We start from the raw sequence: 21454 nt of genomic DNA on the forward strand, positions 1-21454 counted from the left end.
ACAGAAATATAAATAAGTAAAAAATTTAAAACATATAGTGAGACCTGAGAGATAGGGAATGATAATGGCCCTTAGCATGAGAAGAAAATGGATTATGGAATAAACAGAAAGGACTTGGAAGATCATATATATTTTATAGAACTTTAATTGTTTCAAGAGTGTGCTTTCCTCTCTTTTTTCCTCCTGTTCTAGTCTTCACAGTGTAAACAGTTGATTAGTTTCTAGTCAATCACTTCTCTTATTTCTGCAGTTCAGACATGGTTGTCTTTAGCCTTCATGACTCTATTTATTATCATATATTACAGTACTAAGTGAATATTAAATAAATATTTAAATGTAATTTTTGCTTCCAAATATATAAAGCTATTTGTGTTATATAATTGTAAGGTCCAAGAATGCAATTAAATTTTTCTTTAAAATATTTAAAGTAATTATGATTTCTCCCATATATTTTGATACTTAAGATATTTTTATTTAAAAAGTAAATTAGCATATATATTTTATATAGTTTCTCTCAATTATGGCCTGCTCATGGAAATACAGGGATCCAGGATAATAAGGAAGAAGCATGGCCTGGGGATCAGTACACTTGATTCTGTACCCTTGTTTAAAAAAACTCCACTGAGTCATTTCTAAAATCAGAAGACTAGCTCCACCTTTTGTAGAGCTTCTGTAGAAGAACTGGATGAAATAACACACGTGTAAAGTAAAAAGTCAGATGCACCTCACAGTATTATGTTATTTTCACTGATACTATAGGAAATATTGTTTAGATCCTGCCTTGGTGTGCGATTGATCCTCACCTTTACTTAGAAGGAAGGGAGCACCCAGTGCAAGTTGTCGGTGTTTTGAATCCCTGGTGTGACTTCCCTGCTTCTCTACAGAGCTGTTGCCTCTGCAATGGCTGCTGCTCCTGGGAACGGGTTGCCCAGCGTTGCAGAAGTGTAGCCTGTTGATCCTATCAGGATGAGAGTTGCCGTGCGAATGTCCCTGTTGAGTGCAAGCACTTGTGAGTAGCTGTTTATTATTTTTCCTTTCTGTTTCTCTGGCAGCTCCTAAAGTCTCATTGGCTAGATAATTTTGCCAAAGACTCTGTGAACCCTGGAGTCGTGGTGTTGCTGGGCTGTGGTGCCTTATCCAGCACCTGTGGCCAGCTGGCCAGCTACCCCTTGGCTTTGGTGAGAACACGCATGCAGGCTCAAGGTGAGTTTTGAATGAAAGCGGGACACTGATAAAAAGTATGGCATCAATAACGTACTTCTGGAACTGTCAAGTTCCACTGAGACAGCAGAGTGTGGTTTTAAGATAATATTTCTTAACCATTTTTTTACATTATTGTCTCCCTAAGGAAGCTTTTTAGAAATTCTTTTCTAAATCAGTTCTTCTTCATGAAATCTTAATAGCACAGATACACTATGCATATACTGTATATGTATCTGTGGTTTCTGCACAAATAGAGTAAGATTTTCTTGCTTATGTTGAGAATGCATGTTTTAAGAGTACAGTTGGCTGTCCCCATTTGTGGGCTCTGCATCTGAGGACTCAACCTACCGTGGATTGAAAATACTCAGGGAAAAGACTCCCAAACATCCAAAAAGTAAAATGGAAATGTGCCATGCAGTCCACTCTTTACATTGTATTTACAAATCATCTGCATTGGAAGTGTTGGTTATTTAATGATTGACTGCTTGGTTGGGGGAGGTGTGGTTGGTACTTGGAAGAGAGGTTGGGGATAGAGGTGCAGATGTTCAGGGTGTACTGTTTAAAGAAATGACAGTGGATGAGATAGGCCAGGGATAAAACAGAAAAGAGAGGCACAGAATGCATGCTATTTAATATAGCAGTGCAGTGCATTCATGCATGTGTGCTCAGTCGTGTCTGATTCTTTGTGACACCATGGACTGTAGCCCTCCAGACTCCTCTGTCCATGGGATTCTCTAGGCAAGAATACTGGAGTGGGTTGCCATTTCCTTCTCCGGGGGAATCTTCCCAACCCAGGGTCAAACCTGCATCTCTTGCATCTCCTGCATTAGCAGGCGGATTCTAGTCAGCAAATCGTGAACAAAGAGAACAATTAGTGGGATGACAAGAGATCCAGGAGGCATGGTGTAATCAAAGTCAAGGAGACGGTGCCACAGTGGGGAGGAATCACAGTTCAAAAGTTTTAGGTCCCATAATAATAAAAACTCTAGCCACCGTTTACTGAGAATTTGATAAATGCAAGCTGATTTACATAGTTGTTGCTGATTCTTAAAACACTGCACAATTTTCATTCCATTTACAGAGGAGAAAGGCCATCAGCTGTCAGATCTCCCACTTGCGGGCTAAGTGTGTTGAGACAAGTTTCTCTATCTTTCTAAGATTCCTTACTTACTAGATGGGTATAATAACTCTTACCTTGGAGGATTGGTATATAAAGTAATTAGCCCAACATCTAACACAAAGCGATAGTACCATTGTTATTCTTACCAGAGCACTCACTCTTAGGTGCTATCCAGGGAGAATTATATAAAGGGGCACTTTTTGAGGACCCTTGGAATAAATTTTATCTGTTTATTGTGTTCTAGAGTATTGTTCTGAATCATAATTGTATATAGTCATAATAAAATGTGTGAATATTAAATTAGCCTGATTTATTCTTTTTTTTTTTTTTTTAATTTTCTAGCCATGATAGAAGGAAGCCCACAGCTGAACATGGTTGGGCTCTTTCGACGAATAATTTCTAAAGAAGGACTGCCAGGACTTTACAGAGGCATCACCCCAAACTTTATGAAGGTGCTCCCTGCTGTAGGCATCAGTTATGTGGTTTATGAAAATATGAAACAAACTTTAGGAGTAACTCAGAAATGACATGTTGAATTTTTTGCTTTAGCATGATTACTGAAACTTTCAACTGTCTCCAGAGTGACATTTTCTCCTAGAATTGAAACAAATCTATGACAGAAAGAAGCTTTATTATTATTATTTTTTTTTCACAAAAAGGAAGAGCATATCAATGATAATTTCAGACATTTGGACTCAATTTTATATATTCAGAAATGTCTAAAAAAAAATCATAGTTTTGATAAGCTCATACAATTTTGAGAAGGCCACAAAATTATAGTTTATCTTTTCTTATTAGTTCTTTCTACAATCTCTGCCCAGAATCCTAAATCTGAAGAAATGTACTTTCTTGAACTAAATTTGCTTTGTGTGCTAGAATTATAAATCTTTAGTCTTTATTTTGGTTGATTCAAGTTTATGCCAGTTCCTTTATACTTAAATATCATTTTCTTAAAAACAAAATGATCAGAAAACTTGGAAACTTAAATTGTTCATATATTTCGAATTTCTTAAAATTTCCTTGTAGGATCGTTAATGGAGAATCATTGCATGAAAACATACCTTACAGCAGCCAAATAGGTATAGAGTTTATATTCTTTCTTTAAGCAGAATAAGAATGAATGTTAAATGGCAGAATTTCAAGGCATGTGAATACCCTAGTCCACTCATATAATTTTTGTGTAAGGAGGAGTGATAAAATAATATTTATTTCAGTGACCACTTCTCCATTTTGCTTGTACTATTGTTTGGTTTTCAGGACGACACACTGCTTATTAGCATATCACTGGGAAATTGTTGACGCAAGGCAACTTATTTGAGAGATTCTGTTTATTATCATTGTTTTGAAAAGCATCAGGAAACAAAACCCCTTTACTTATATCAGCCTCTAAAGAGCATCTCTCTTCTCTTTGTCCTTTGTCTCCTACTTGAATCAAACTCCTGTTTTCACCAGGAAGGCTTCTGGAGGCCATTCCCGGTTATCTGAAATTTCTTAATTACATGAAGTAGGTTGATCATGGGTGAATGGCATTCTTATTACCCCCTCACCGTTTATATGACGCTGCAATTCCCAACTTGGGCAGTGTGAACCTAGGAGAATAGTATGTATTAAAAATAGTGTATATTAATTCTGCATATTTGGTGCCTATAATGAAATGGAAGGCCCAGTTTACAAACAAGTACATTCATATTTTCTCTTGCCCCCAGTTTTAGGAACATGTTTTGATTTAGAAAACTTAAAATGAAGCGAGAGCATGATTTTATTTTACTGAAGCCATTTTTATAAACAACTGTCTTTTCTGATTTGTATGATTAGGACTTAGACAACTATTTAGTAGTTGAAATTATTCTTATCACTTTTCAGTGTAATTCTTAAACTCAAGTTTGATTTCTAGTAACTTCTCTCATAAGTTGCCAACATTTTAGTGAAAATCTGGTGACATAATTAGGTATTTACTTTATTTGAACCTACCTCTCATGTTTTCTTAACCAAAGAGAAATGTTGAACTTGTGTTTGTGAAATGTATCCTAACATATAGTTTTCATTATATTTGTTATGCCTGATAAATATCTCAATGTTTTTATAATACATATGATAAGTGTGAAACTCTGTCTTCAGGGTGTTTGTACTTTTGAGTAATGCATAAATGACAAGGTACTAGATTAGCTCTTTTTTTCACTCATAAAATTATGGGATAAGTAAAATTTCAGGCTACTGAAAACATTCATTGTTCATTATGAATTTAAATTGTTTTCTATTTAACATTTGTAAGGTATGAATGTGATTTATCTGTGTATCTTGTATCTTTTGAAAAAATCTTGAATTTTTTGAAAAGAGCCCAGAGTCAAGAATAGTTTATTTCTGGCATTACTGCATATTTGCTTTACATTTATAATTAAAAATACATATATGTTTGTTTTTGAGATGTTTCCTCATTTTAAAAAAAATAGTGTAACTGAGGCAAAAAAAAAAAAAGACTGTTATACAGTTGATATCACTGGCAGCAGTTTGAATAATGTTTATAGTATTATTGGGTAAGACTCTTTATAGTCTTTCCAAATATTTTGGCCTTTTCTGAACACCCGCAACAATTGTTAAATCTGTCATACATTTTGGTATAAGATGATGTTTTTTGTGATGTCCAAATTCCACATTTACCAATAAGGGTGATACCCCTGGGGATCACAGGCTTCCCTGGTGGCTCAGATGGTAAAAGAATCTGTCTGCAATGCAGGAGACCTGGGTTTGATCGCTAGGTTGGAATGTTCCCTAGAGAAGGGATGGCTCCCCACTCCAGTATTCTTGCCTGGAGAATTCCATGGACAGAGGAGCCTGGTGGGCTGCAGTCCATGGGGTCACAAAGAGTCTGGTATGACTAAACAACTAATACTTACCTACCTGGGGGTCACAGTGCCAAGGAGAATCTGAAGTCACAGTCTTCTTGGTACATTTGATGGAGTATCAGTTTGTCTTGAAGTTGTGGGAAACAAAAGCGAAGTATGTTTGTGTGTGTGTTAGTCGCTTGGTTGTGTCTTACTCTTTGCAACCCCATGGAGTGTAGCCAACCAGGCTCCTCTGTCCATGGAGTTCTCCAGGCAAAAATACTGGAGTGGGTAGCCATTCCCTTCTCCAGGGGATCTTCCCGACCCAGGGAACGATCCCAGGTCTCCTGCATTGCAGGCAGATTCTATACTGTCTGAACCACTAGGGAAGCCCCCAAGTAAGTTTACTGATAAGTATTTAAAGCAATTATATATTTCAGATTACAAATTTTTCTTAAAAAGATAAAGATAAGACTGCAAAGAAATTCTATGTTCCAACTTGAATGCTCCCCAGCCTCCAGGAAAAACACATTAGCCCTCTTTGACTCTCAGGGACCCTTTATCAGAAAAATGCCACCAGTTTGTTTCCTACCTGTTTGTCTTGTATCCCCATCCAGAGAGTAAGTTACACATGAACAGACATTGTATTTTGACTATTTTGTCCTTTGAGCTTTACATCAGGTCCCTTGTGTAAAATCATGGTGTGGTTTCCCTATCCCCAAATAAGAATTTCCCTGGTTCTTTTGTTCTCATGGAATTTCTCTGTTTTGGGAAGAGCACCAAGGAATAATTAGGTGTAGAGGGGAGCGACTGACAACCCCCCTTCACCTCCTTTGCCACATGCCCCACCTGGGGGACGCACAGAGCAGGCTGAACTTGTTAGACCATTCTCTGGGATGGCACACCCTGACCAGTGCCCTCTGCCCTCCTGCTTCCCTGCAGGAATGAGCTGTGCCAAGGTCCACGCTGCCGAGGCCTGGACCTGCTGCTGCCCTCTGACCACAGTTGAAGACACCTCTTCACAACCTTCTGTGTATGAATTTTTGTTTTTGGCTTTTTTTTTTTTTTTTGCTTGCTTTGTTTGTTCGCCTGCTAATTTGCCTGTTCTCTGGTTGTCACTGGGCTCCACAGCCCTATATTCAGATGCACGGCCACAGCCACTGCGGCACTGTTTGCTGTGAAAGCAGAAACGCTCCAGGCCTGGGCCACTTGGCATTTATTCCATCAACATTCGCTTGCTCTTTGATGCTTTTGGGGAGTGTTTGTTAACTGCCTACTGTATGTCAGACACTTTTTAGGACTGAGGTCACAGCACTAACAGGACTTTATACCTTTCCTAATGGAGATTATCTAGTGGAGACAGACAACAAAGTAAGTAAAATACATAATATGTCAGATGGTGGTAAGTGCAGAAGGCAGGGCTGAGGCTGAGGTGGTGATTTTAGGTAGAGAATAGCTTGCTGAGAATGTGCTGTTTGAGTAAAGGGCTGAAGGGGGCACCGGAATGGGCCACGCTGATGTCTGTCCAGGAAGGGCATCCCAGGCAGAGCGGACACAGGAAAAGGCCCAGGGTGGAGGAGAACACCCAGGAGGCTGGAGTAACTGGAGTGAGGGGAGCAGAAGGGAGGGTAGCAAGTGATGGAGCCACAGAGGGCTGGGGGAGGCCAGTCGGCCGAGCATTGCCACTACTGCAAGGGCCGCAGTTCCGTGGTGATGCTTCGTAACCAAGTTTCAGATGTTCTCCTCTAGGGGTGGGAGTCTCATTATTGGAAACATTATTGGAAGACACCTGCACTCTTGTAACCATCATGTCCATCACACACAGAATGGTTTTCCCTGCAATTGCTGTCCTAGCCTAGAGACCCCTTCCCCAGGTGGTGGGTCTGTTGGCTACTCTCTGCATTACCCTCTCCAGGGAGGATTTTGATTTTTTAAAAAGAGAAATTAGAGACCTTAAAATGTTTCTAGATGGTTTTCTAAGAGTTAGAGAACTTGAATCTTAGCACTTAGCAAACACACAAGACTATATTGTTGTGCTCACTCCCTTCTCTGACCACCTTGTATCTGCCCAGGATTTGCTTATAATTTGTACAAGCTGTACAATATTGCAAATAACCCTTTTATTTTTTGTGAGTTGATATTGTCCTGCTTTGAATTACTTTCTGGAAGTCAAGATAATAGTAACCAAAGACATGACTGGTATTTTGTTACTCTTAAAAAGAGGGCCAGGGATTCTAAAGCATTCTAAAGTACTCTTTCAAATGGAAACATCGCAAATCCTTGGTGTTTGCTAATCAAGTGTGTTTTTGAAGAGTTTACACTCATCTGTTTACACACCGTTCCACACAATGCAGTCACGACCATGGGTTCAGGATGAATTGGCTTCAATTCCAACACTTGTGATCAGTGTCAGCCGCAAATATGCATCACTCAGCCTCCATAGGGAGTCCCTACGTGAATCTTGGTGTGGCAAAAACTGGCATTGAAAAAAACCCGTGACATTTCTGAAGTTTATATAAATTAGCTTAAATACAGCTGGAAGCTCTGTACTACCCAGTGTTGTACCAGTGACCTGGGATCTTGGCCCCTCGAGTTGGCCCCACCAGTTGCTGCTAAGGGGCCCTTTGTTGCAGCCTGCTTGGTCCCTTGGATCCAGAGGCTGTGCTGGTCTTGGCGTGGTAGTAGTTGGTAAGACATGGGACATCTGAGCTTGGGGTCTGGCCTTTGCATTCTGCAAGGCTGAGGAGTTGAATGTGATTCTCTTATTACCTTGGAATCCACCAACCTTTGTCTCCTTCCCAGTCCCTGGGTTTGCCGCTCTGTCTCTTTGCTCTTAAAGGCACCTATCTGCTCTTCCCCTGGGACTCCTGGCATCTTATCAGCAGGTAACTTGCAAAAGACAGAAGAGCCTCTGATTGAAAGTGACTTCTGTTTTCCACTTTTAAAAATCACTGAGGGGAGGTGATACTAAAGCCTGACTTCCTTGTCTGAAATGGGATGAAAGGGAACATACAGGGGGAAATGAATATATATTAATCTCTCAGTTATTTTACCATAGGCTCTCTTACCGCCTCCTACCCCTTGTACTCTGTCTCAGGAATGAGTGTCATTGTGCCACAGAGTGGCGGGCTCTGCTCACTTGAAACAACACATCCTTTGCCTACTGAGTCTCTAAATCCCCAGAATGTTACCCGTAAGTGGCAATGCAACTTCATGGCCAGGTGGTTCAGTAAACCGTGTCCTAAATGAAAAGTCAATAGTATAATTCAGAGTTGATACTTTTCAAGGGCTTAGGAGGTGATGGAAAGTAGAGGGTAAAATTAATTGTAATGTGGAAGAGGATGATAAGATCCTTCAGAGTTAGAACTGTTTCTAAATCTGTTTTATTTCTGGATGATTTAGGGAATATGAGTGTAAACCTTCAGAAGACGTGGGTGATAAAGTGCTAGTGTAGACTTACCGGTAATAATAATGACTCAGGGGCTCGAGGCTCTTACAGTAGAAGGCTCTGCAAGAAAACAAGGTGAGGAGAAGTTTTAAAGTCCATCCACCTGTGATTTGTTCCTCCTCTGATTTTGCTCTCTCCCTCTTTACTCTTTATAAAGATGTCCCTCCTGGACAAATAAGAGAAAATCATCCATAAGATAATAAAATGATATCAAGGCAAGGAGAAAGTAAACAACTGAAGAGTTTTGCTGTAGTTTGAAAGTTCTGCTCTTTTGTGTATTTGTCTTCCTTGACTAGTAAAAATGTACAGCTATTGTTTTAGGGAATTCTGACCAGATTATGGGAAATGCTCCTATCTCTGCCAGGCATTAATAATTCCCTGATTGTTCTTACAAAGCAACCAGCACAAAGATTGACAACATCATGAGACATACATCGATTCAGCAAAATTCTATTTTTTTTATGGTACAATTAACTAATATCAGATGGTGACTGCTGGTGAGATATTTCCCTCCCCCTCTCAGAACACCCAGCAGTGGAGTTCCTCTTGGTCAAGAGGGGCAGGAAGAAAGACCTGGAGAGGTTGGTTCAGTACAGATCTGTGGACATGCCCTTAAGGTGAGAAGTGAACCGGCAGCCTTATTTTCACTGTGATAATTGCTCATTGTTGTTGTTCAGTTGCTAAGTAGTGTCTGACTGGGACCCCATGGACTGCAGCACGCCAGGCTTCCCTGTCCTTCACCATCTCCTAGAGTTTGCTCAAACTCATGTCCATTGAATCAGTGATGCCATCCAACCATCTTATCCTTTGCCACTGCCTTCTCTTTTTGCCTTCAGTCTTTCCCAGAATCAGGGTCATTTCCAATGAGTCAGTTCTTCGCATCAGGTGTCCAAAGTATTGGAGCTTCAGTTTCAGCAGCAGTCCTTTCAATAAATATTCTGGGTTGATTTCCTTTAGAATTGACTGGTTTGATTTCCTTGCAGTCCAAGGGACACTAAAGAGTCTTCTCCAGCACTATAATTCCAAAGCATCAATTCTTTGATGTTCAGCCTTTTATGTGGACCAACTCTCACATTCATATATGACTACCGGATAAACCATATCTTTGACTATATGCATCTTTGTCAGCAAGGTGGTATCTCTGCTTTTTAATATGCTGTCTAGGTTTGTCATAGCTTTCCTCCCAAGGAGCAAGCATCTTTTAATTTCATGGCTGCAGTCACCGTCCACAGTGACTTTGGAGCCCAAGAAAATAAAATCTATCACTACTTCCACTTTTCCCCTTCTATTTGCCAAGAAATGATGGCACCAGATGCCATGATCTTAGTTTTTTGAATGTTGAGTTTCAAGCCAGCTTTTTCACTCTCTTCTTTCACCTTCATCAAGAGGCTGTTTAGTTCCTTTTCACTTTGCCATTAGAGTGGTGTTATCTGCATATCTGAGCTTATTGATATTTCTCCCAGCAATTTTGATTCCAGTTTGGAATTCATCGAGCCTGGCATAGAAAGTCCTTCATTACGTATATACTTTGAAAATATTTTCTCTCAATCTGGTGCTTGTCTCTCTCTTCTGTCAGTTATGTCTTTGAAGAGCAGTTTTTAGTTTTGATGTAGTCCAATTTGTCAGTTGTTCTTTTTGAATCATAGTATTATATCTGAGAAAAATTTCTTAGGTTTTAAGATTTTCTTAAAATTTTAAAAACACTGTCTCCTAGGAATTTTGTAATTTAAAGGCTTTGAATTTAGGTCTATGATCAGCTTGGAGTTAATTTTTGTGTATAATGCAAGGTGTGGATCGAAGTTCAAGCTTTTGCATATGAATATTCAATTGCTCCGGTACCATTTGTTGAAACGACTGTTGTTTATCTACTGAGTCATCTTTGTACCTTTGTTGAGAGTTGGTTATCCATATATATGTGGATCAGTTGCCGGACCCTATTCTGTTTTGTTCATCTGCTTGCGTGTTTTAATTCCACACTGTCTTCGTTACTGTGGCTTCATAAGTCTTGAAATCAAGTACTGTAAATTATCTAACTTCGTTCTTCTTTTTCAAAGTTGTTTTGGATACTCTAGGTCCTTGGCATTTCCATATGAATTTTGGAATCAGCTTGTCAATGTGTACAATAAAACCTGTTGGAAATTTGACTGGCATTACATTAAATCTGTAGATTAATCTGGGGAGAAGTGACATCTTTCTGACCCATGAAGAAGGTATCTGTTTCCATTTATAAACTTTTAAAAATTTTCTTGATAATATTTTGTAGTTTCATAGCAATATGTGTGAATCTAACAAAAGCCATAATTTTGAGTAAAAAACGCAAGTTGCATAAGAATTTATAGTATATTGCCTTTCATATATGTTTAAAAAACTCAGCGCAGTGAGTTACCAGTATAGTATTTAAGGTAATATATAGTTTAAAATTATAGTTTTAAGAAAAGCAACATTCAGCTTAGTAGTTGTTGGTGGGTGGAAGGGCGTTATGATTTAGGGGACATTGTGGATACTTCAGCAATACTATTACATCTTAGGCCACGTAATGGAGACACATCATATTTTATATATACAGATATATTTTATATAGAATATTTCATTGGGATATTGAATCAAAACTGTAAAATTTCTGTATTATTTCTAATCTACTTAAAGAAGACCAAAGAAGCTTGAGAACCTAACCAGCCTAACAATTGAGCAAAGGGGTTGCGAAAGAAACAGAATGTGTTACGTACATATCACATGTGCATGTGCGTATAAAGCTTGGAAAGGCACAGATAAGGATCTCTATTGAAACAGTGTTATTCTAGGGTAGGGAGTATCATGGGTGGGCTTTGCATGAGGCTTTCACTATTTAATGTAGACCCGCTTATTGTTTGAATTTGTACAGCTAGTATGTTTGACTTCTATAACCTTTGAAACCATAAAATAACAAAATGAGGTTGTGTTCTGTATGGCACTTTGTCATCTTAATTGTCCTGATCCTGGGCCTGTCTGCCTTCAGATTTATTCCTTGCCCTTCCCTTCCCTTGCTCTATGTTCCCGGGTATGACTCCTTACTCCCAGATCTGCTGCTCCCAGGCCTAGCTGGCCAGTGGGGGGCACTGGCAGGAGACGGGAGGGCAGAGGAAGGGGGAAGCCAGGGTATTTCTTCTTCTCCCTCCTTTAGAAGCCCCTTTGGCAGCTGCTGCCCAGCACGATACATACCTACAAACACACGCACGCATCCTGACCTGCCATTGCAAAGTTCAGGACACCAAGGAAAATGAGAAAAGATCCGAATAGGTTCCAAAATGGAGAAGGAAACACCTCCATCTGCAAAGGAACAGAACCAAAATGCATCAGACTTAGCAGCTGTATCCCTAGAAAGTAGGAAAGTGATAATTGAGAATCTAAAGCAATACAACTGTTTACTAAGCTGAAGATTAGAACAATAAATTTCCAAAGTGAAAGGAAGTTTAACTTCCCACACATTGTTTCTTAGGATGTAATCAAGTAAGGGAGTAAATATACCAGGAGAAAAAGGAGAACAGGATATAGGCAACAGTGGATCCAACCAAGGGAAGCAGTGTCAGGGAGTCTGAGGCTGGGCAACAGACACAGAGTGAAGGACTCCAGATTGGAGCATCACCATGAAGGGCACTGCAGAGAAACTCTGTGTGGGAGAAAGGGGGGCTCAGCAGAACCCCTGGTCCCTGATGAGTCAAAGAGGCTAAGGAAAAACATCATTAGGAAATAGAGGCAAAAATGCACTGAAAGGCAGAAACTTCAGGACAAATGAGGAAGACTGAATAAAAAGGAACTTAGAGTGAATATTAGGCATGCAGTGAAAAATACTGTGCAATCACATAATTGCACTTTTAAAACTAAACTGAATTCCCAGGACTTAGTACAGCTGTAGGACAATGTGACTGAGAAAGCAAATACAATCAGAAGTTGAGAGGTAGGAGACTGCAGGATGGAGTGGTGTCTGAAAATCTTCATCTTAGAGAGCAATGGTCCACAACCTTTTTGGCCCCAGGGACTGGTTTCATGGAAGACAACAGATCCCAAGGAAAAGACACACAATTAGTAATTGCTGTAGAAATTAGGTGGGATTTGTTAAATTTTTAAAACACTCAGTACTTTACCTAAAGGCACTACTTTATGTGCTTGTATGGGGAACTGCTGTGTAGTTGTCATTTACAGGAAGGAACATTTTGTGTCTTGGGTTTGAATATAGCATCTTGTTGGGATTCTCCTGATAGTACACCATGTGTCCAATGGAACCTATGACCCAGGACTCTGTAGAAGCAGTTCGTGTGTGTGTTAGTTGCTCAGTCGTGTGTGACTCTTTGCGACCCCATGGACTGTAGCCCGCCAGGCTCCTCTGTTCATGGAATTTTCCAGGCAAAAATACTGGAATGGGTAGCCATTCCCTTCTCCAGGGGATCTTCCCTACCCAAGGATAGAACCCGGGTCTCCTGCATTGCAGGCAGATTCTTTGCCACCTGAGACCCCAGGGAAGACGTTCGTGATGCCCCAAAAGTCGCGGCACCAAACTATTACAGTATTATACCATCCCATGGTATAAGAGTAAGTGTAATGGCCTCAATTCTCCACCGGGTGGCAGACTTCTCCCAGCTCTGCAGACCTGCAGGTACCTGGAACCTCTTAGCTTTCTCTCCCTTTGCCTGCAACTGGAAAATCACTGAGCTGCTTCAGGCCAGATTTGAATTTCCTGCACAAACCATCATTGCCTTGTTTAAAGGAGGGGAGGTAGGTTCGGTTTGTTACCATTCCAGGAGAGAAGGTGACAAAGAAGTTCATTTATGTGTAGCTCTGAAGAGAAAGGCTTGTTTACTTTTTCTTAGGCAATTTTTCAAAAGTAGAAAAATGCCATGTTTTGCAAGTCAAATTAGAAGTGATTGAAAAAAAAAAAAACAGCGTTACTGCTCATACACAGTTATATTTAAATGTTCCAATATGAAAATTGTGACCTTAGAAGATATTTTGGAACATTCGTTTTCATAGTGTGATGAATATTTTTTCATTTGCTTAAAATATTTCAAGAAGTGTATTCATAATTCAAGTTTGAAGTACAAGGGGGTTAACATAAGTATAAAAATAAAGTAAAACAAACAAGTAAAATGCACCACAGATTTGAGTTTTGCCCCATTCTCCTTTGGGTGGTTTTGTTTGTTTTTAAACAAGAAGCTGCTTTCCTTAATTGCCCTTTGGTTGATGTATTTTAAAAGAAATACAGTTTAGGTTTCAGATTAAGACAAGCTTGCTCTGATAAATCTCTGGAATAATTAGCATCATGGGAAGCATTTAATATTACCATTAGACAATTCAATCTGTATTACTGGATTAATCTAAAGTATCCTTCAATTCTAGTAAGCAGGGTTTTTTTAATGCTAAAAATTTGTATTTCAATGTTATGCAACTACATAAATATAAACATTTGTTCAATATACAGTTCTGACATCCATAGGAAATTTCTTAGGGGAAATATGACTGCAGACACTTTATTGCACAGACCCTAACAAACATAAATTTTGACCAGAGAAAAACAGAGATTAGGATGGTGAGCAGAAATACTCAGCTCTGATGCGATGATGGGCCCCTCTCACAGCGTCCACCAGCTGCTCACCTGTTTCCTATATCCCACTGATAACAGGAACTGAGATGTACTGGTCCCACCTCCTTTGCCTCTTCCAGCCTCCTTCCTCTCACCCACCACTTTTTGAGCTGTTTTTCCCTATGATTTTTAAAATTCTCAGTTATCTCTTTCCCCTTGTTTGTTAATTTACTAAAAAACTGCAAGCTGGTCACTCCACAACCTGATGGCTTTGGAGGAAAATGCTCGAGAACTGAAAAAGAAAATCAAGGTAATAAAACTGGCCTTGTTAAATTGTTAGTCTTTCACCCTGCCTGAAATTTGAGATGAGTTTTTCAGCTCATTTCCCTCTAAATTTGGAAAAATGTTGGTGCTTGAAAAGAAAACACAGAAAGAATCTGGAGCTGAGACCTGGTGATATTCTGGTCAATTTTTTGCCGAGGGTTAAATTTTCTCTTCAAATGATCAGGGTTTAGAACTAATAAAACAGATTCTTACAAAAAATGAGAAAGAAAAGATTGTAAATGATTGCCACAAGGCTTGTTCAAGAAGAATAGAACATACTGATAAAGATTCCCAGTTTTAAGTATTATTATTATTTATTTTAATTTGGGGAATATTGTTTTTAGTATGTGACACTGATTCTGACGTCTACTTGACATTTAAGTAATAAAATAGTACAATTAAATTAAATTAAATAGTGCTTGATTAGTACTAATGGTTTTCACCAGATCTCTCTCGCTCGCTCTCTCTTTAAGCCTTAAAACTTGGCTGCACATTAGAATCATTTGGGTAAGAGGGCCAGGGAGTGGTATTTAAAAATCTTGGGCCATAACCCCCCAGACCAATTAAATGAGAATCCCTGGAGGTGAAACACAGGCCCAAGGATTTTTTAAAGCCTCACCTCTTCCCCATTCTCGATGATTCCAGAGTGCAGTTAAGTTTGAGAACCAGTGCAAACTGGTTTCCTTCTGATCACTGCATATAAAGGACATTATTAATGGTTGAGAGGAGAGACCTATAGATAAAGAGTAATGTTCTCCAGCCTCCTACCCAGAGGAGAACCGGACGGAGAGCTGACAGGATTTGTTGACAGATTAGATAGGGGTTTAAAAGAAATTGTTGAGTACAAGATGACTAAGTTTTTGAACCAAGAAAGATAGGACAGTGAATTTGCCTTTTATTGAGATGGGAAGAGTATGTCAACACCAAAAAAGGTGGACTGAGTGGGAAGGTGGAGAATTGGATTTGGAGCATTTGAAATTTGAGATTCCTATGGGATACCCAAGGTAAAATTCAAGAAAGCGTATCTGGAATACAAGGGACGTAGACACAGACTTTTGGGAGTCATCAGCATCCAGGTGGTATTTAAAGCCAGGAGATCAGATAGTTACAGAAATGAGTAGAGATAAGGAGGAGAAGACAAGGGCTGAAGACTGAAGCCTCCCTCTAGTAAGAGTTCAGAGAGATGAGGAGGAAGCAGTCCAGGTGAGGAGAAGGAGCAGCAGTGGAACTGGAGGAAAATCTGAAACGTGGGTGGCATTGGATGCCAGGTAAGGTGAGGACTGAGGAGGGATGGAGAGCTTTCCCTCCGTGAAGGTTGCTTGGGCAGGGAGAGGAAGGAGATAAGAAAACCCTGTCCTCCCACACTTGATTTTCTCCGGTACTGACATCTCTGATGTAAGCACCAAGACAGCAGATAGCTTGGTTAATTGAGTAGGTGCTGTGAAAGCCCAGACCAGAAAGGAAGTGCAGATACTGGAGAGGGAGCTGTTGACGTCAGGGTCGCGGAGTCAGAGCAGAGTTAGGGGAAGGGAGGGGATGGAGGCACAGAGGAGTGTGTGGGCTGGCAGTCCGGAGGGCCTGGGGAACTCGGAGAACAAAGTTGGTGGGAATGGTTGGTATATAAACTGAGAGGAGAGAGGGTGGGTCACACAGAGATTTTGAGTTATACATCTGACAGAGAACCAGCTTGGGGAGCTGACAATTTCTCGTGTCCCAGCTACCTAAAGTCTTTAATGAATGAGAGCACGTGACCAGGAAATAGAGAAAAGTGTTGACTGCCAAGGGAGTGAGTGGTCAGATGGCAGAGCCTTTGGTGGGATGGGATTTAACAAGAGATGCCTATGTGGGGAATGGTCTAGAAGTTGAAGTGGACAGTGAGGAGCACACACATCCCACATTTCACTTTGTGAAGGGCAAGGGGTGTGTCCTCATGGGAGTAGGAGAGGGGAGGAAGGGAGAAACTGAGGGTGACGTTAGACCTTGATGAGGCTAAAGATTACGGGAAGCTGATGAAAGCGAGGATTTTAAAAGTGTGGAGAGAGGACTGTGCTCAGAAATGACAGCTGTCAGTCTCCGTGCCCAGTTGTGGGGGAAGTGCTCCTTGAAGCTTCTGCTTCCAGGGGTCCTCCTCTGTGGCCTGAGGCAGGGGACCGCGTGGTGGCGATCACGGAGAGAGGCAGCTCGTCCAAGCAAAATCATCGATTCACGATGCTAGGAAAGTATGGGACCATGGTACAAACCCCCAAATGCAGGAGTTATGATGGCATGAGAAATAACAGGAGGCACAGGTGGGTGGGGGAGCAGTGAGCATCCTGGAGGCAGAGCAGTGACCTGCTTTTTCATGCGGTGACTTTTTAATCCAATCCCAATGAGGTCTAGTGTGTGTGGCCATGGTTCATTTGCAAGGAATAAGATGAGCGGAAGACAGGGTTTTCAAAGAGGGATATGCAGTAATTACTGCACAATGACAAAATTAGAAAGAATGAGAGGAAATTAAATATTGTAAACTATAGAGGCTTTGCCTTTTAAATCAAGAATAGCCAATTAAGCGGTTTTGTTATGTAATATCTCATTCATTTGTTGTCGAATTACCTCTGGCTGTAGATACTCTTTCCATGAAGTTAATTTTTATTCCATTATGAATAAATAAATCCAGTGAAAGGAAATCTGTCCTCATTGCTATCTATAGGAGGAGGGGCTTGAGCCAAAAGTCTTTCATGGTTTCATATTTTTGGTTTCAATTTAATAAAGAAGAAGAGCCTGAGGGATAAGAAAAGAGGTCAGGTTTTGCCGTTTCCTCTTGAAGTACATAAATAGAACAAAAGGAAGCAGTGAGATGAAGACAATGGTAAAGAACATGAAATCAACCCAGGACGTATTAAATGTTGACGGGAAGCCCAAGGATTTGTGGTACCACTGAAAATAGAGTAATTAATTCAGCACGTTTTTATTGATGTCTGCGCTAGTAACAGTCTACCAGGGACTATGCTAGGCATTAGACATGTGTGAAAATAAATAATGGGTAGCTTTTGTTCTTAGAGCTCACAGTCTATTGAAAAGGCCGACATGAAAAAACAATTTCAATTTAAAGTGATAAGTGCTGTAACGAGTTTGTACAAAGTACAGTGGGAACAACAGATGGGGTGTTGACAAGGCATCTTAGGGGAGATGACGTTTTTGCTCAGTCTTTGAAAGATGAAGAGAATTTTGCCACACAGAGAAGATAAGTAGGGGTGTTTCAGAGAGAGAGGGGGGAGAGGTAGTGTAAAGACATGTAAGCATGAAATGGTGTGTTTGGGAAATTGTGAGTTGTTCTATGTGACTGGAGTGTTTGCTGGAGATAATAGCTAGACAGATAGATTAAAACCAACCAGCTATGTGTCATTCTGAGGAGCTGTGTTTAAAAAGAGAGCCACTGGAGGAATTCCATCAGAAGGGAGTAACAGGACCTACCAAACCTTTACAGATGGTTGATGGGTGGGAGGGGAGTGAATTGGTGGCAGGTACAGACAAGGCTTCTTTAGTGGCTCAGTGGTAACGAATCTGCCTGCCAATGCAGAATATGTGGGTTCATTCCCTGGGTTGGGAAGATCCCCGGGAGAAGGAAAGGGCAACCCATTCTAGTATTCTTACTTGGAGAATTCCATAGACAGAAGAGCCTGGTGGTCTACAGTCCATAGGGTCGCAAAGAGTTGGACACTGAGCAACTGTCTCATTCACAAACTGAAGGCAGAGAGACCACACTCTCGTCTTTCATGTCTGCGTCCCCAGGGTCAAGAACTTTATTTGCCAAATGGTTGGTGCTCGACAGATGTTGAATGAAGAATACATGAAGGGAGACAAGGCAGGACTACGGAGTTGGGGTGGTGGAGGCAGGATGTCAAGAAAAGCTGTATATGAGGGTGGTTGTGTCTCCCTTCCGTCCCTTGTCAGATCCTCTCACCCATGCCCCACCGCCCTGCCTACTCGTAAAAGCAGAGGGCCCGTGAGGAGACTGAGGAAGAAGGAAGCACCGAAGAGCTGGCATCACAGAACCTGGGATGAGAGAGTGTCACCAGGGAAGACATGGCCAGCACCATCACGTGCGGCAGGAAGCCCAGCACAGACGCGTCCTTGGGCATTGCCAGGACTGAGGTCCCGAGTGCCTGGAAAGAGGAGTTCCCAGGAGCGGCAGCAGCAGGCTCCAGGCGGCCCTGGAGGAGTGACTGGGGGGAAGGAAGAGGAGAACCTGAGGGTGGACATTTGCTCAGAAAGCTGGTCTGTGAAGGGAGGAGGGGGGAGGGAGGAGCTTGAGGGGGAGGCAGGATTAGAGGGATGCTGTTTTGTTTTGAAAGGGTGGTAAGTTTATGAACTTGAGAAAACCCAGCAGAGAGCAGAGCTTCAAGCCAGTGGGTAGAGACAGAATGAGGCAGATGGGTTTGGCTAACTAGGGATAGTGAAACATTTTCAGTTTTAAAATTGAAACATGCATTTTAAAAGAATGAAAAATGTCAGTAAGGGCAATAGACTGGGGTGGAGGAGAGAATGCTGGATGTATGATAGAAGTCCCAGGCTCTAGTCCTTTCTTTGTGACGACCCAACTGTGTGAGCTTCACTAACCTGTCCACCTGCTCTGAGCCTTCATTTCACTTTTAAAAAGAGTGACGCTATGTGGAATGGTCTCTTTCAGCCATGAACTCTACAATTCAAAAGTGTTTTATGCTTGGTTATATATATATATGTAAAATAAGGCTTTTCCCCACATAAAATTTGACTCAAGTCTAATTTAGGTATTTTGAAATTTTCACTTTATATTATCTTTAGAAATAAATGAGATTGTGTGTAAGAAGGAATTTTGGAGACATAGGGAGGCCTGGCGAGCTGCAGTCCGTGAGGTTGTGAAGAGTCAGACATGACTTAAAGACTGAATAACAATGAAGTAAAACAGCTAAATTTCTGTTCATTAATAGTCATAGTATTCCTGACCCAGGGACCTCACATGTTTTCCCTTTTTTGTATATATTACCCCAGAGTATGATAAAATCTTAGCAGAAGGGGAGCTAAAATTAAATTAGCTCCTTATCTAAAAATTTAGATGCCCTGATACAAACCTCTCAAGAATAATAAACTAATAATTTCCCTGTGGATGGTGAAATTATGGTTTGCATAATTATTTCCTCATGATTTAATTGAAAATATTAAAGATTAGGCACATGCATACCAGGGACTCTAATACAGGATAACACATTTCCCTGTGGCTCTGCAACCCTTGCAGCCAATAAGGTTTAAATGAAAGCAGAAATACTCATGAAAGACATTTCTGCATTTAGATGTGAGTTGGGCCATTTGAGGGTATATTTAAGCACTTGGTCATGAGCCATGAGGAGGAGCAAACTTCCAGGGTTCTGTGGAGAACAGAGGCCAGCAGCTGTCCTGTCCAGCGTCAGGCTACAGGGTCTGGTAATTCACCCAAGCATTCACGCCTCAGACCTGGCAGCACAGCAATCGACTGGCCTGTTCTTACACCGAGCTTGTAAACAGACCTGCTGCATGGCTCTCTCCACCACCACTTGAACCCTGTGTTTTAGAGGTATGACCAGTCACTGGCTAGAAACCCGAGGCCATCCTCAGCTTCTTCCTTTTTCTCTTACCCTGTGTCTAATGAATTTTGCCACCTGCGTAGTCTCTCTTCTGGGTCCCTTTGTTCTTACTGTGTTCGTTGCTCTAACTTCAGCTATATCTCCCTCCTTTTTCTCCTACTTCCCAGCTTCACTCCCTTCATATCCGCCCTCCACCTGGCTGCCAGGTCTTAAAGATGGCATTCAAGACTTCCCTGTTGTTTGGGCCTCTGATGCCTCTAGAGTCTTCTCTCTCACCCCTGTGACGACTACCATGTCTGGATGCTGGCAAACATTGGTGGTGCCTTTTTCGTCTCTTTGCATGTGACTTCCACTTGGCCATACTGCCCTTATCCTGACTTTTTCTGCCTTTTATTCATATTTCTATTCATGTTTTCTATCATCTTCCCTTTGAAAGCTCTCTCTGTTCCAGTCTCTCCAATGAACTATAGAAGGCATGGCCAGTTTCTCTTGTTGCACAGATTAGAGGTTCTACATGGTATCCACAGGCTCAGTGTCACTTGTCTCCACAACTAGATTCTGAGCTTCTTAGTGGCAGGAGACTAGGTCATACTTATCTAGCACATAATAGGTGCTTAATACATGCAGGTGAAATGTTGCCAGCTATATAACTCTTTCATTTTTATTTTCACAAACATGGTTCTAGTAAAATAGAGAGCTTTTCTTTGGCTTACACACATATCCTAATAATAATAATAGTAATAATAATTGCTTCCAGTTTTTGAATGCTTTTCAAACGACAGGCATCATTCTAAGAATTTTATACACTTTCTCTCCTTTATTCTTCACAACAGTCATGTGAAGGATGCATTACTGTGCGTATTTTGTGCCTGAAGAAACTTAGCCTCAGAGATGAAGCAACTTGACTAAGGTCTGGCAGCCGACTTTGGAACGTGCCTGCAGATGTGAGTCTCCTGAGAGCAAGGCATATGCTCTCGGTTACCTTGCATCTGCCTCTTACCAATAGTAATTACCATTTGTTGAATGGGCTTGAGAAACATGATCTTTGTCAATTGTAATTTTTTTTTTGTCAATTGTTTTTAAAAAAAATATTTTTAAAAATGCATGATATGTTAATACCTTCTCTTACTTAAAAGAAAAACATTGCAGAAAGAGTTCTTTGATCACTGATCCCAAACCCATCCCCCAGCGGGGAGGAAACTACTGTGAGCTTTGTGTGTAGTCTTCCAGATCTTTCTCTGTGTTTTTACACACACTGCACATACCCACATTGTACAGTTGACTCTTGAACAATCTGAGTTTGAACTGTGCAAGTCTACTCATATGTGAATTATTTTTTCACTAAATATGTAGCAAAGAATCTGTAAATATGTACATAAATCTCTGGATGTTTAACCATGGGTG

General features: G+C 40.8%; 1 protein-coding gene across 1 annotated transcript in view; it reads left to right on the forward strand.

Moving 5' to 3' along the window:
• LOC122677126 (calcium-binding mitochondrial carrier protein SCaMC-1) overlaps positions 1-4746 on the forward strand; it is a 62040-nt gene extending 57294 nt beyond the window's left edge. The window contains exons 9-10 of the mRNA XM_043876970.1: positions 1053-1203; positions 2666-4746. Of these exons, the coding sequence (XP_043732905.1) occupies positions 1053-1203; positions 2666-2850 (336 nt within the window). The 3' untranslated portion in view covers positions 2851-4746. The remainder of the gene's footprint in view (positions 1-1052; positions 1204-2665) is intronic.
• The last annotated feature ends 16708 nt before the right edge of the window (positions 4747-21454 follow it).

The sequence above is a fragment of the Cervus elaphus genome, chromosome 20, assembly GCF_910594005.1.
Source record: "Cervus elaphus chromosome 20, mCerEla1.1, whole genome shotgun sequence".
NCBI lineage: Eukaryota > Metazoa > Chordata > Mammalia > Artiodactyla > Cervidae > Cervus > Cervus elaphus.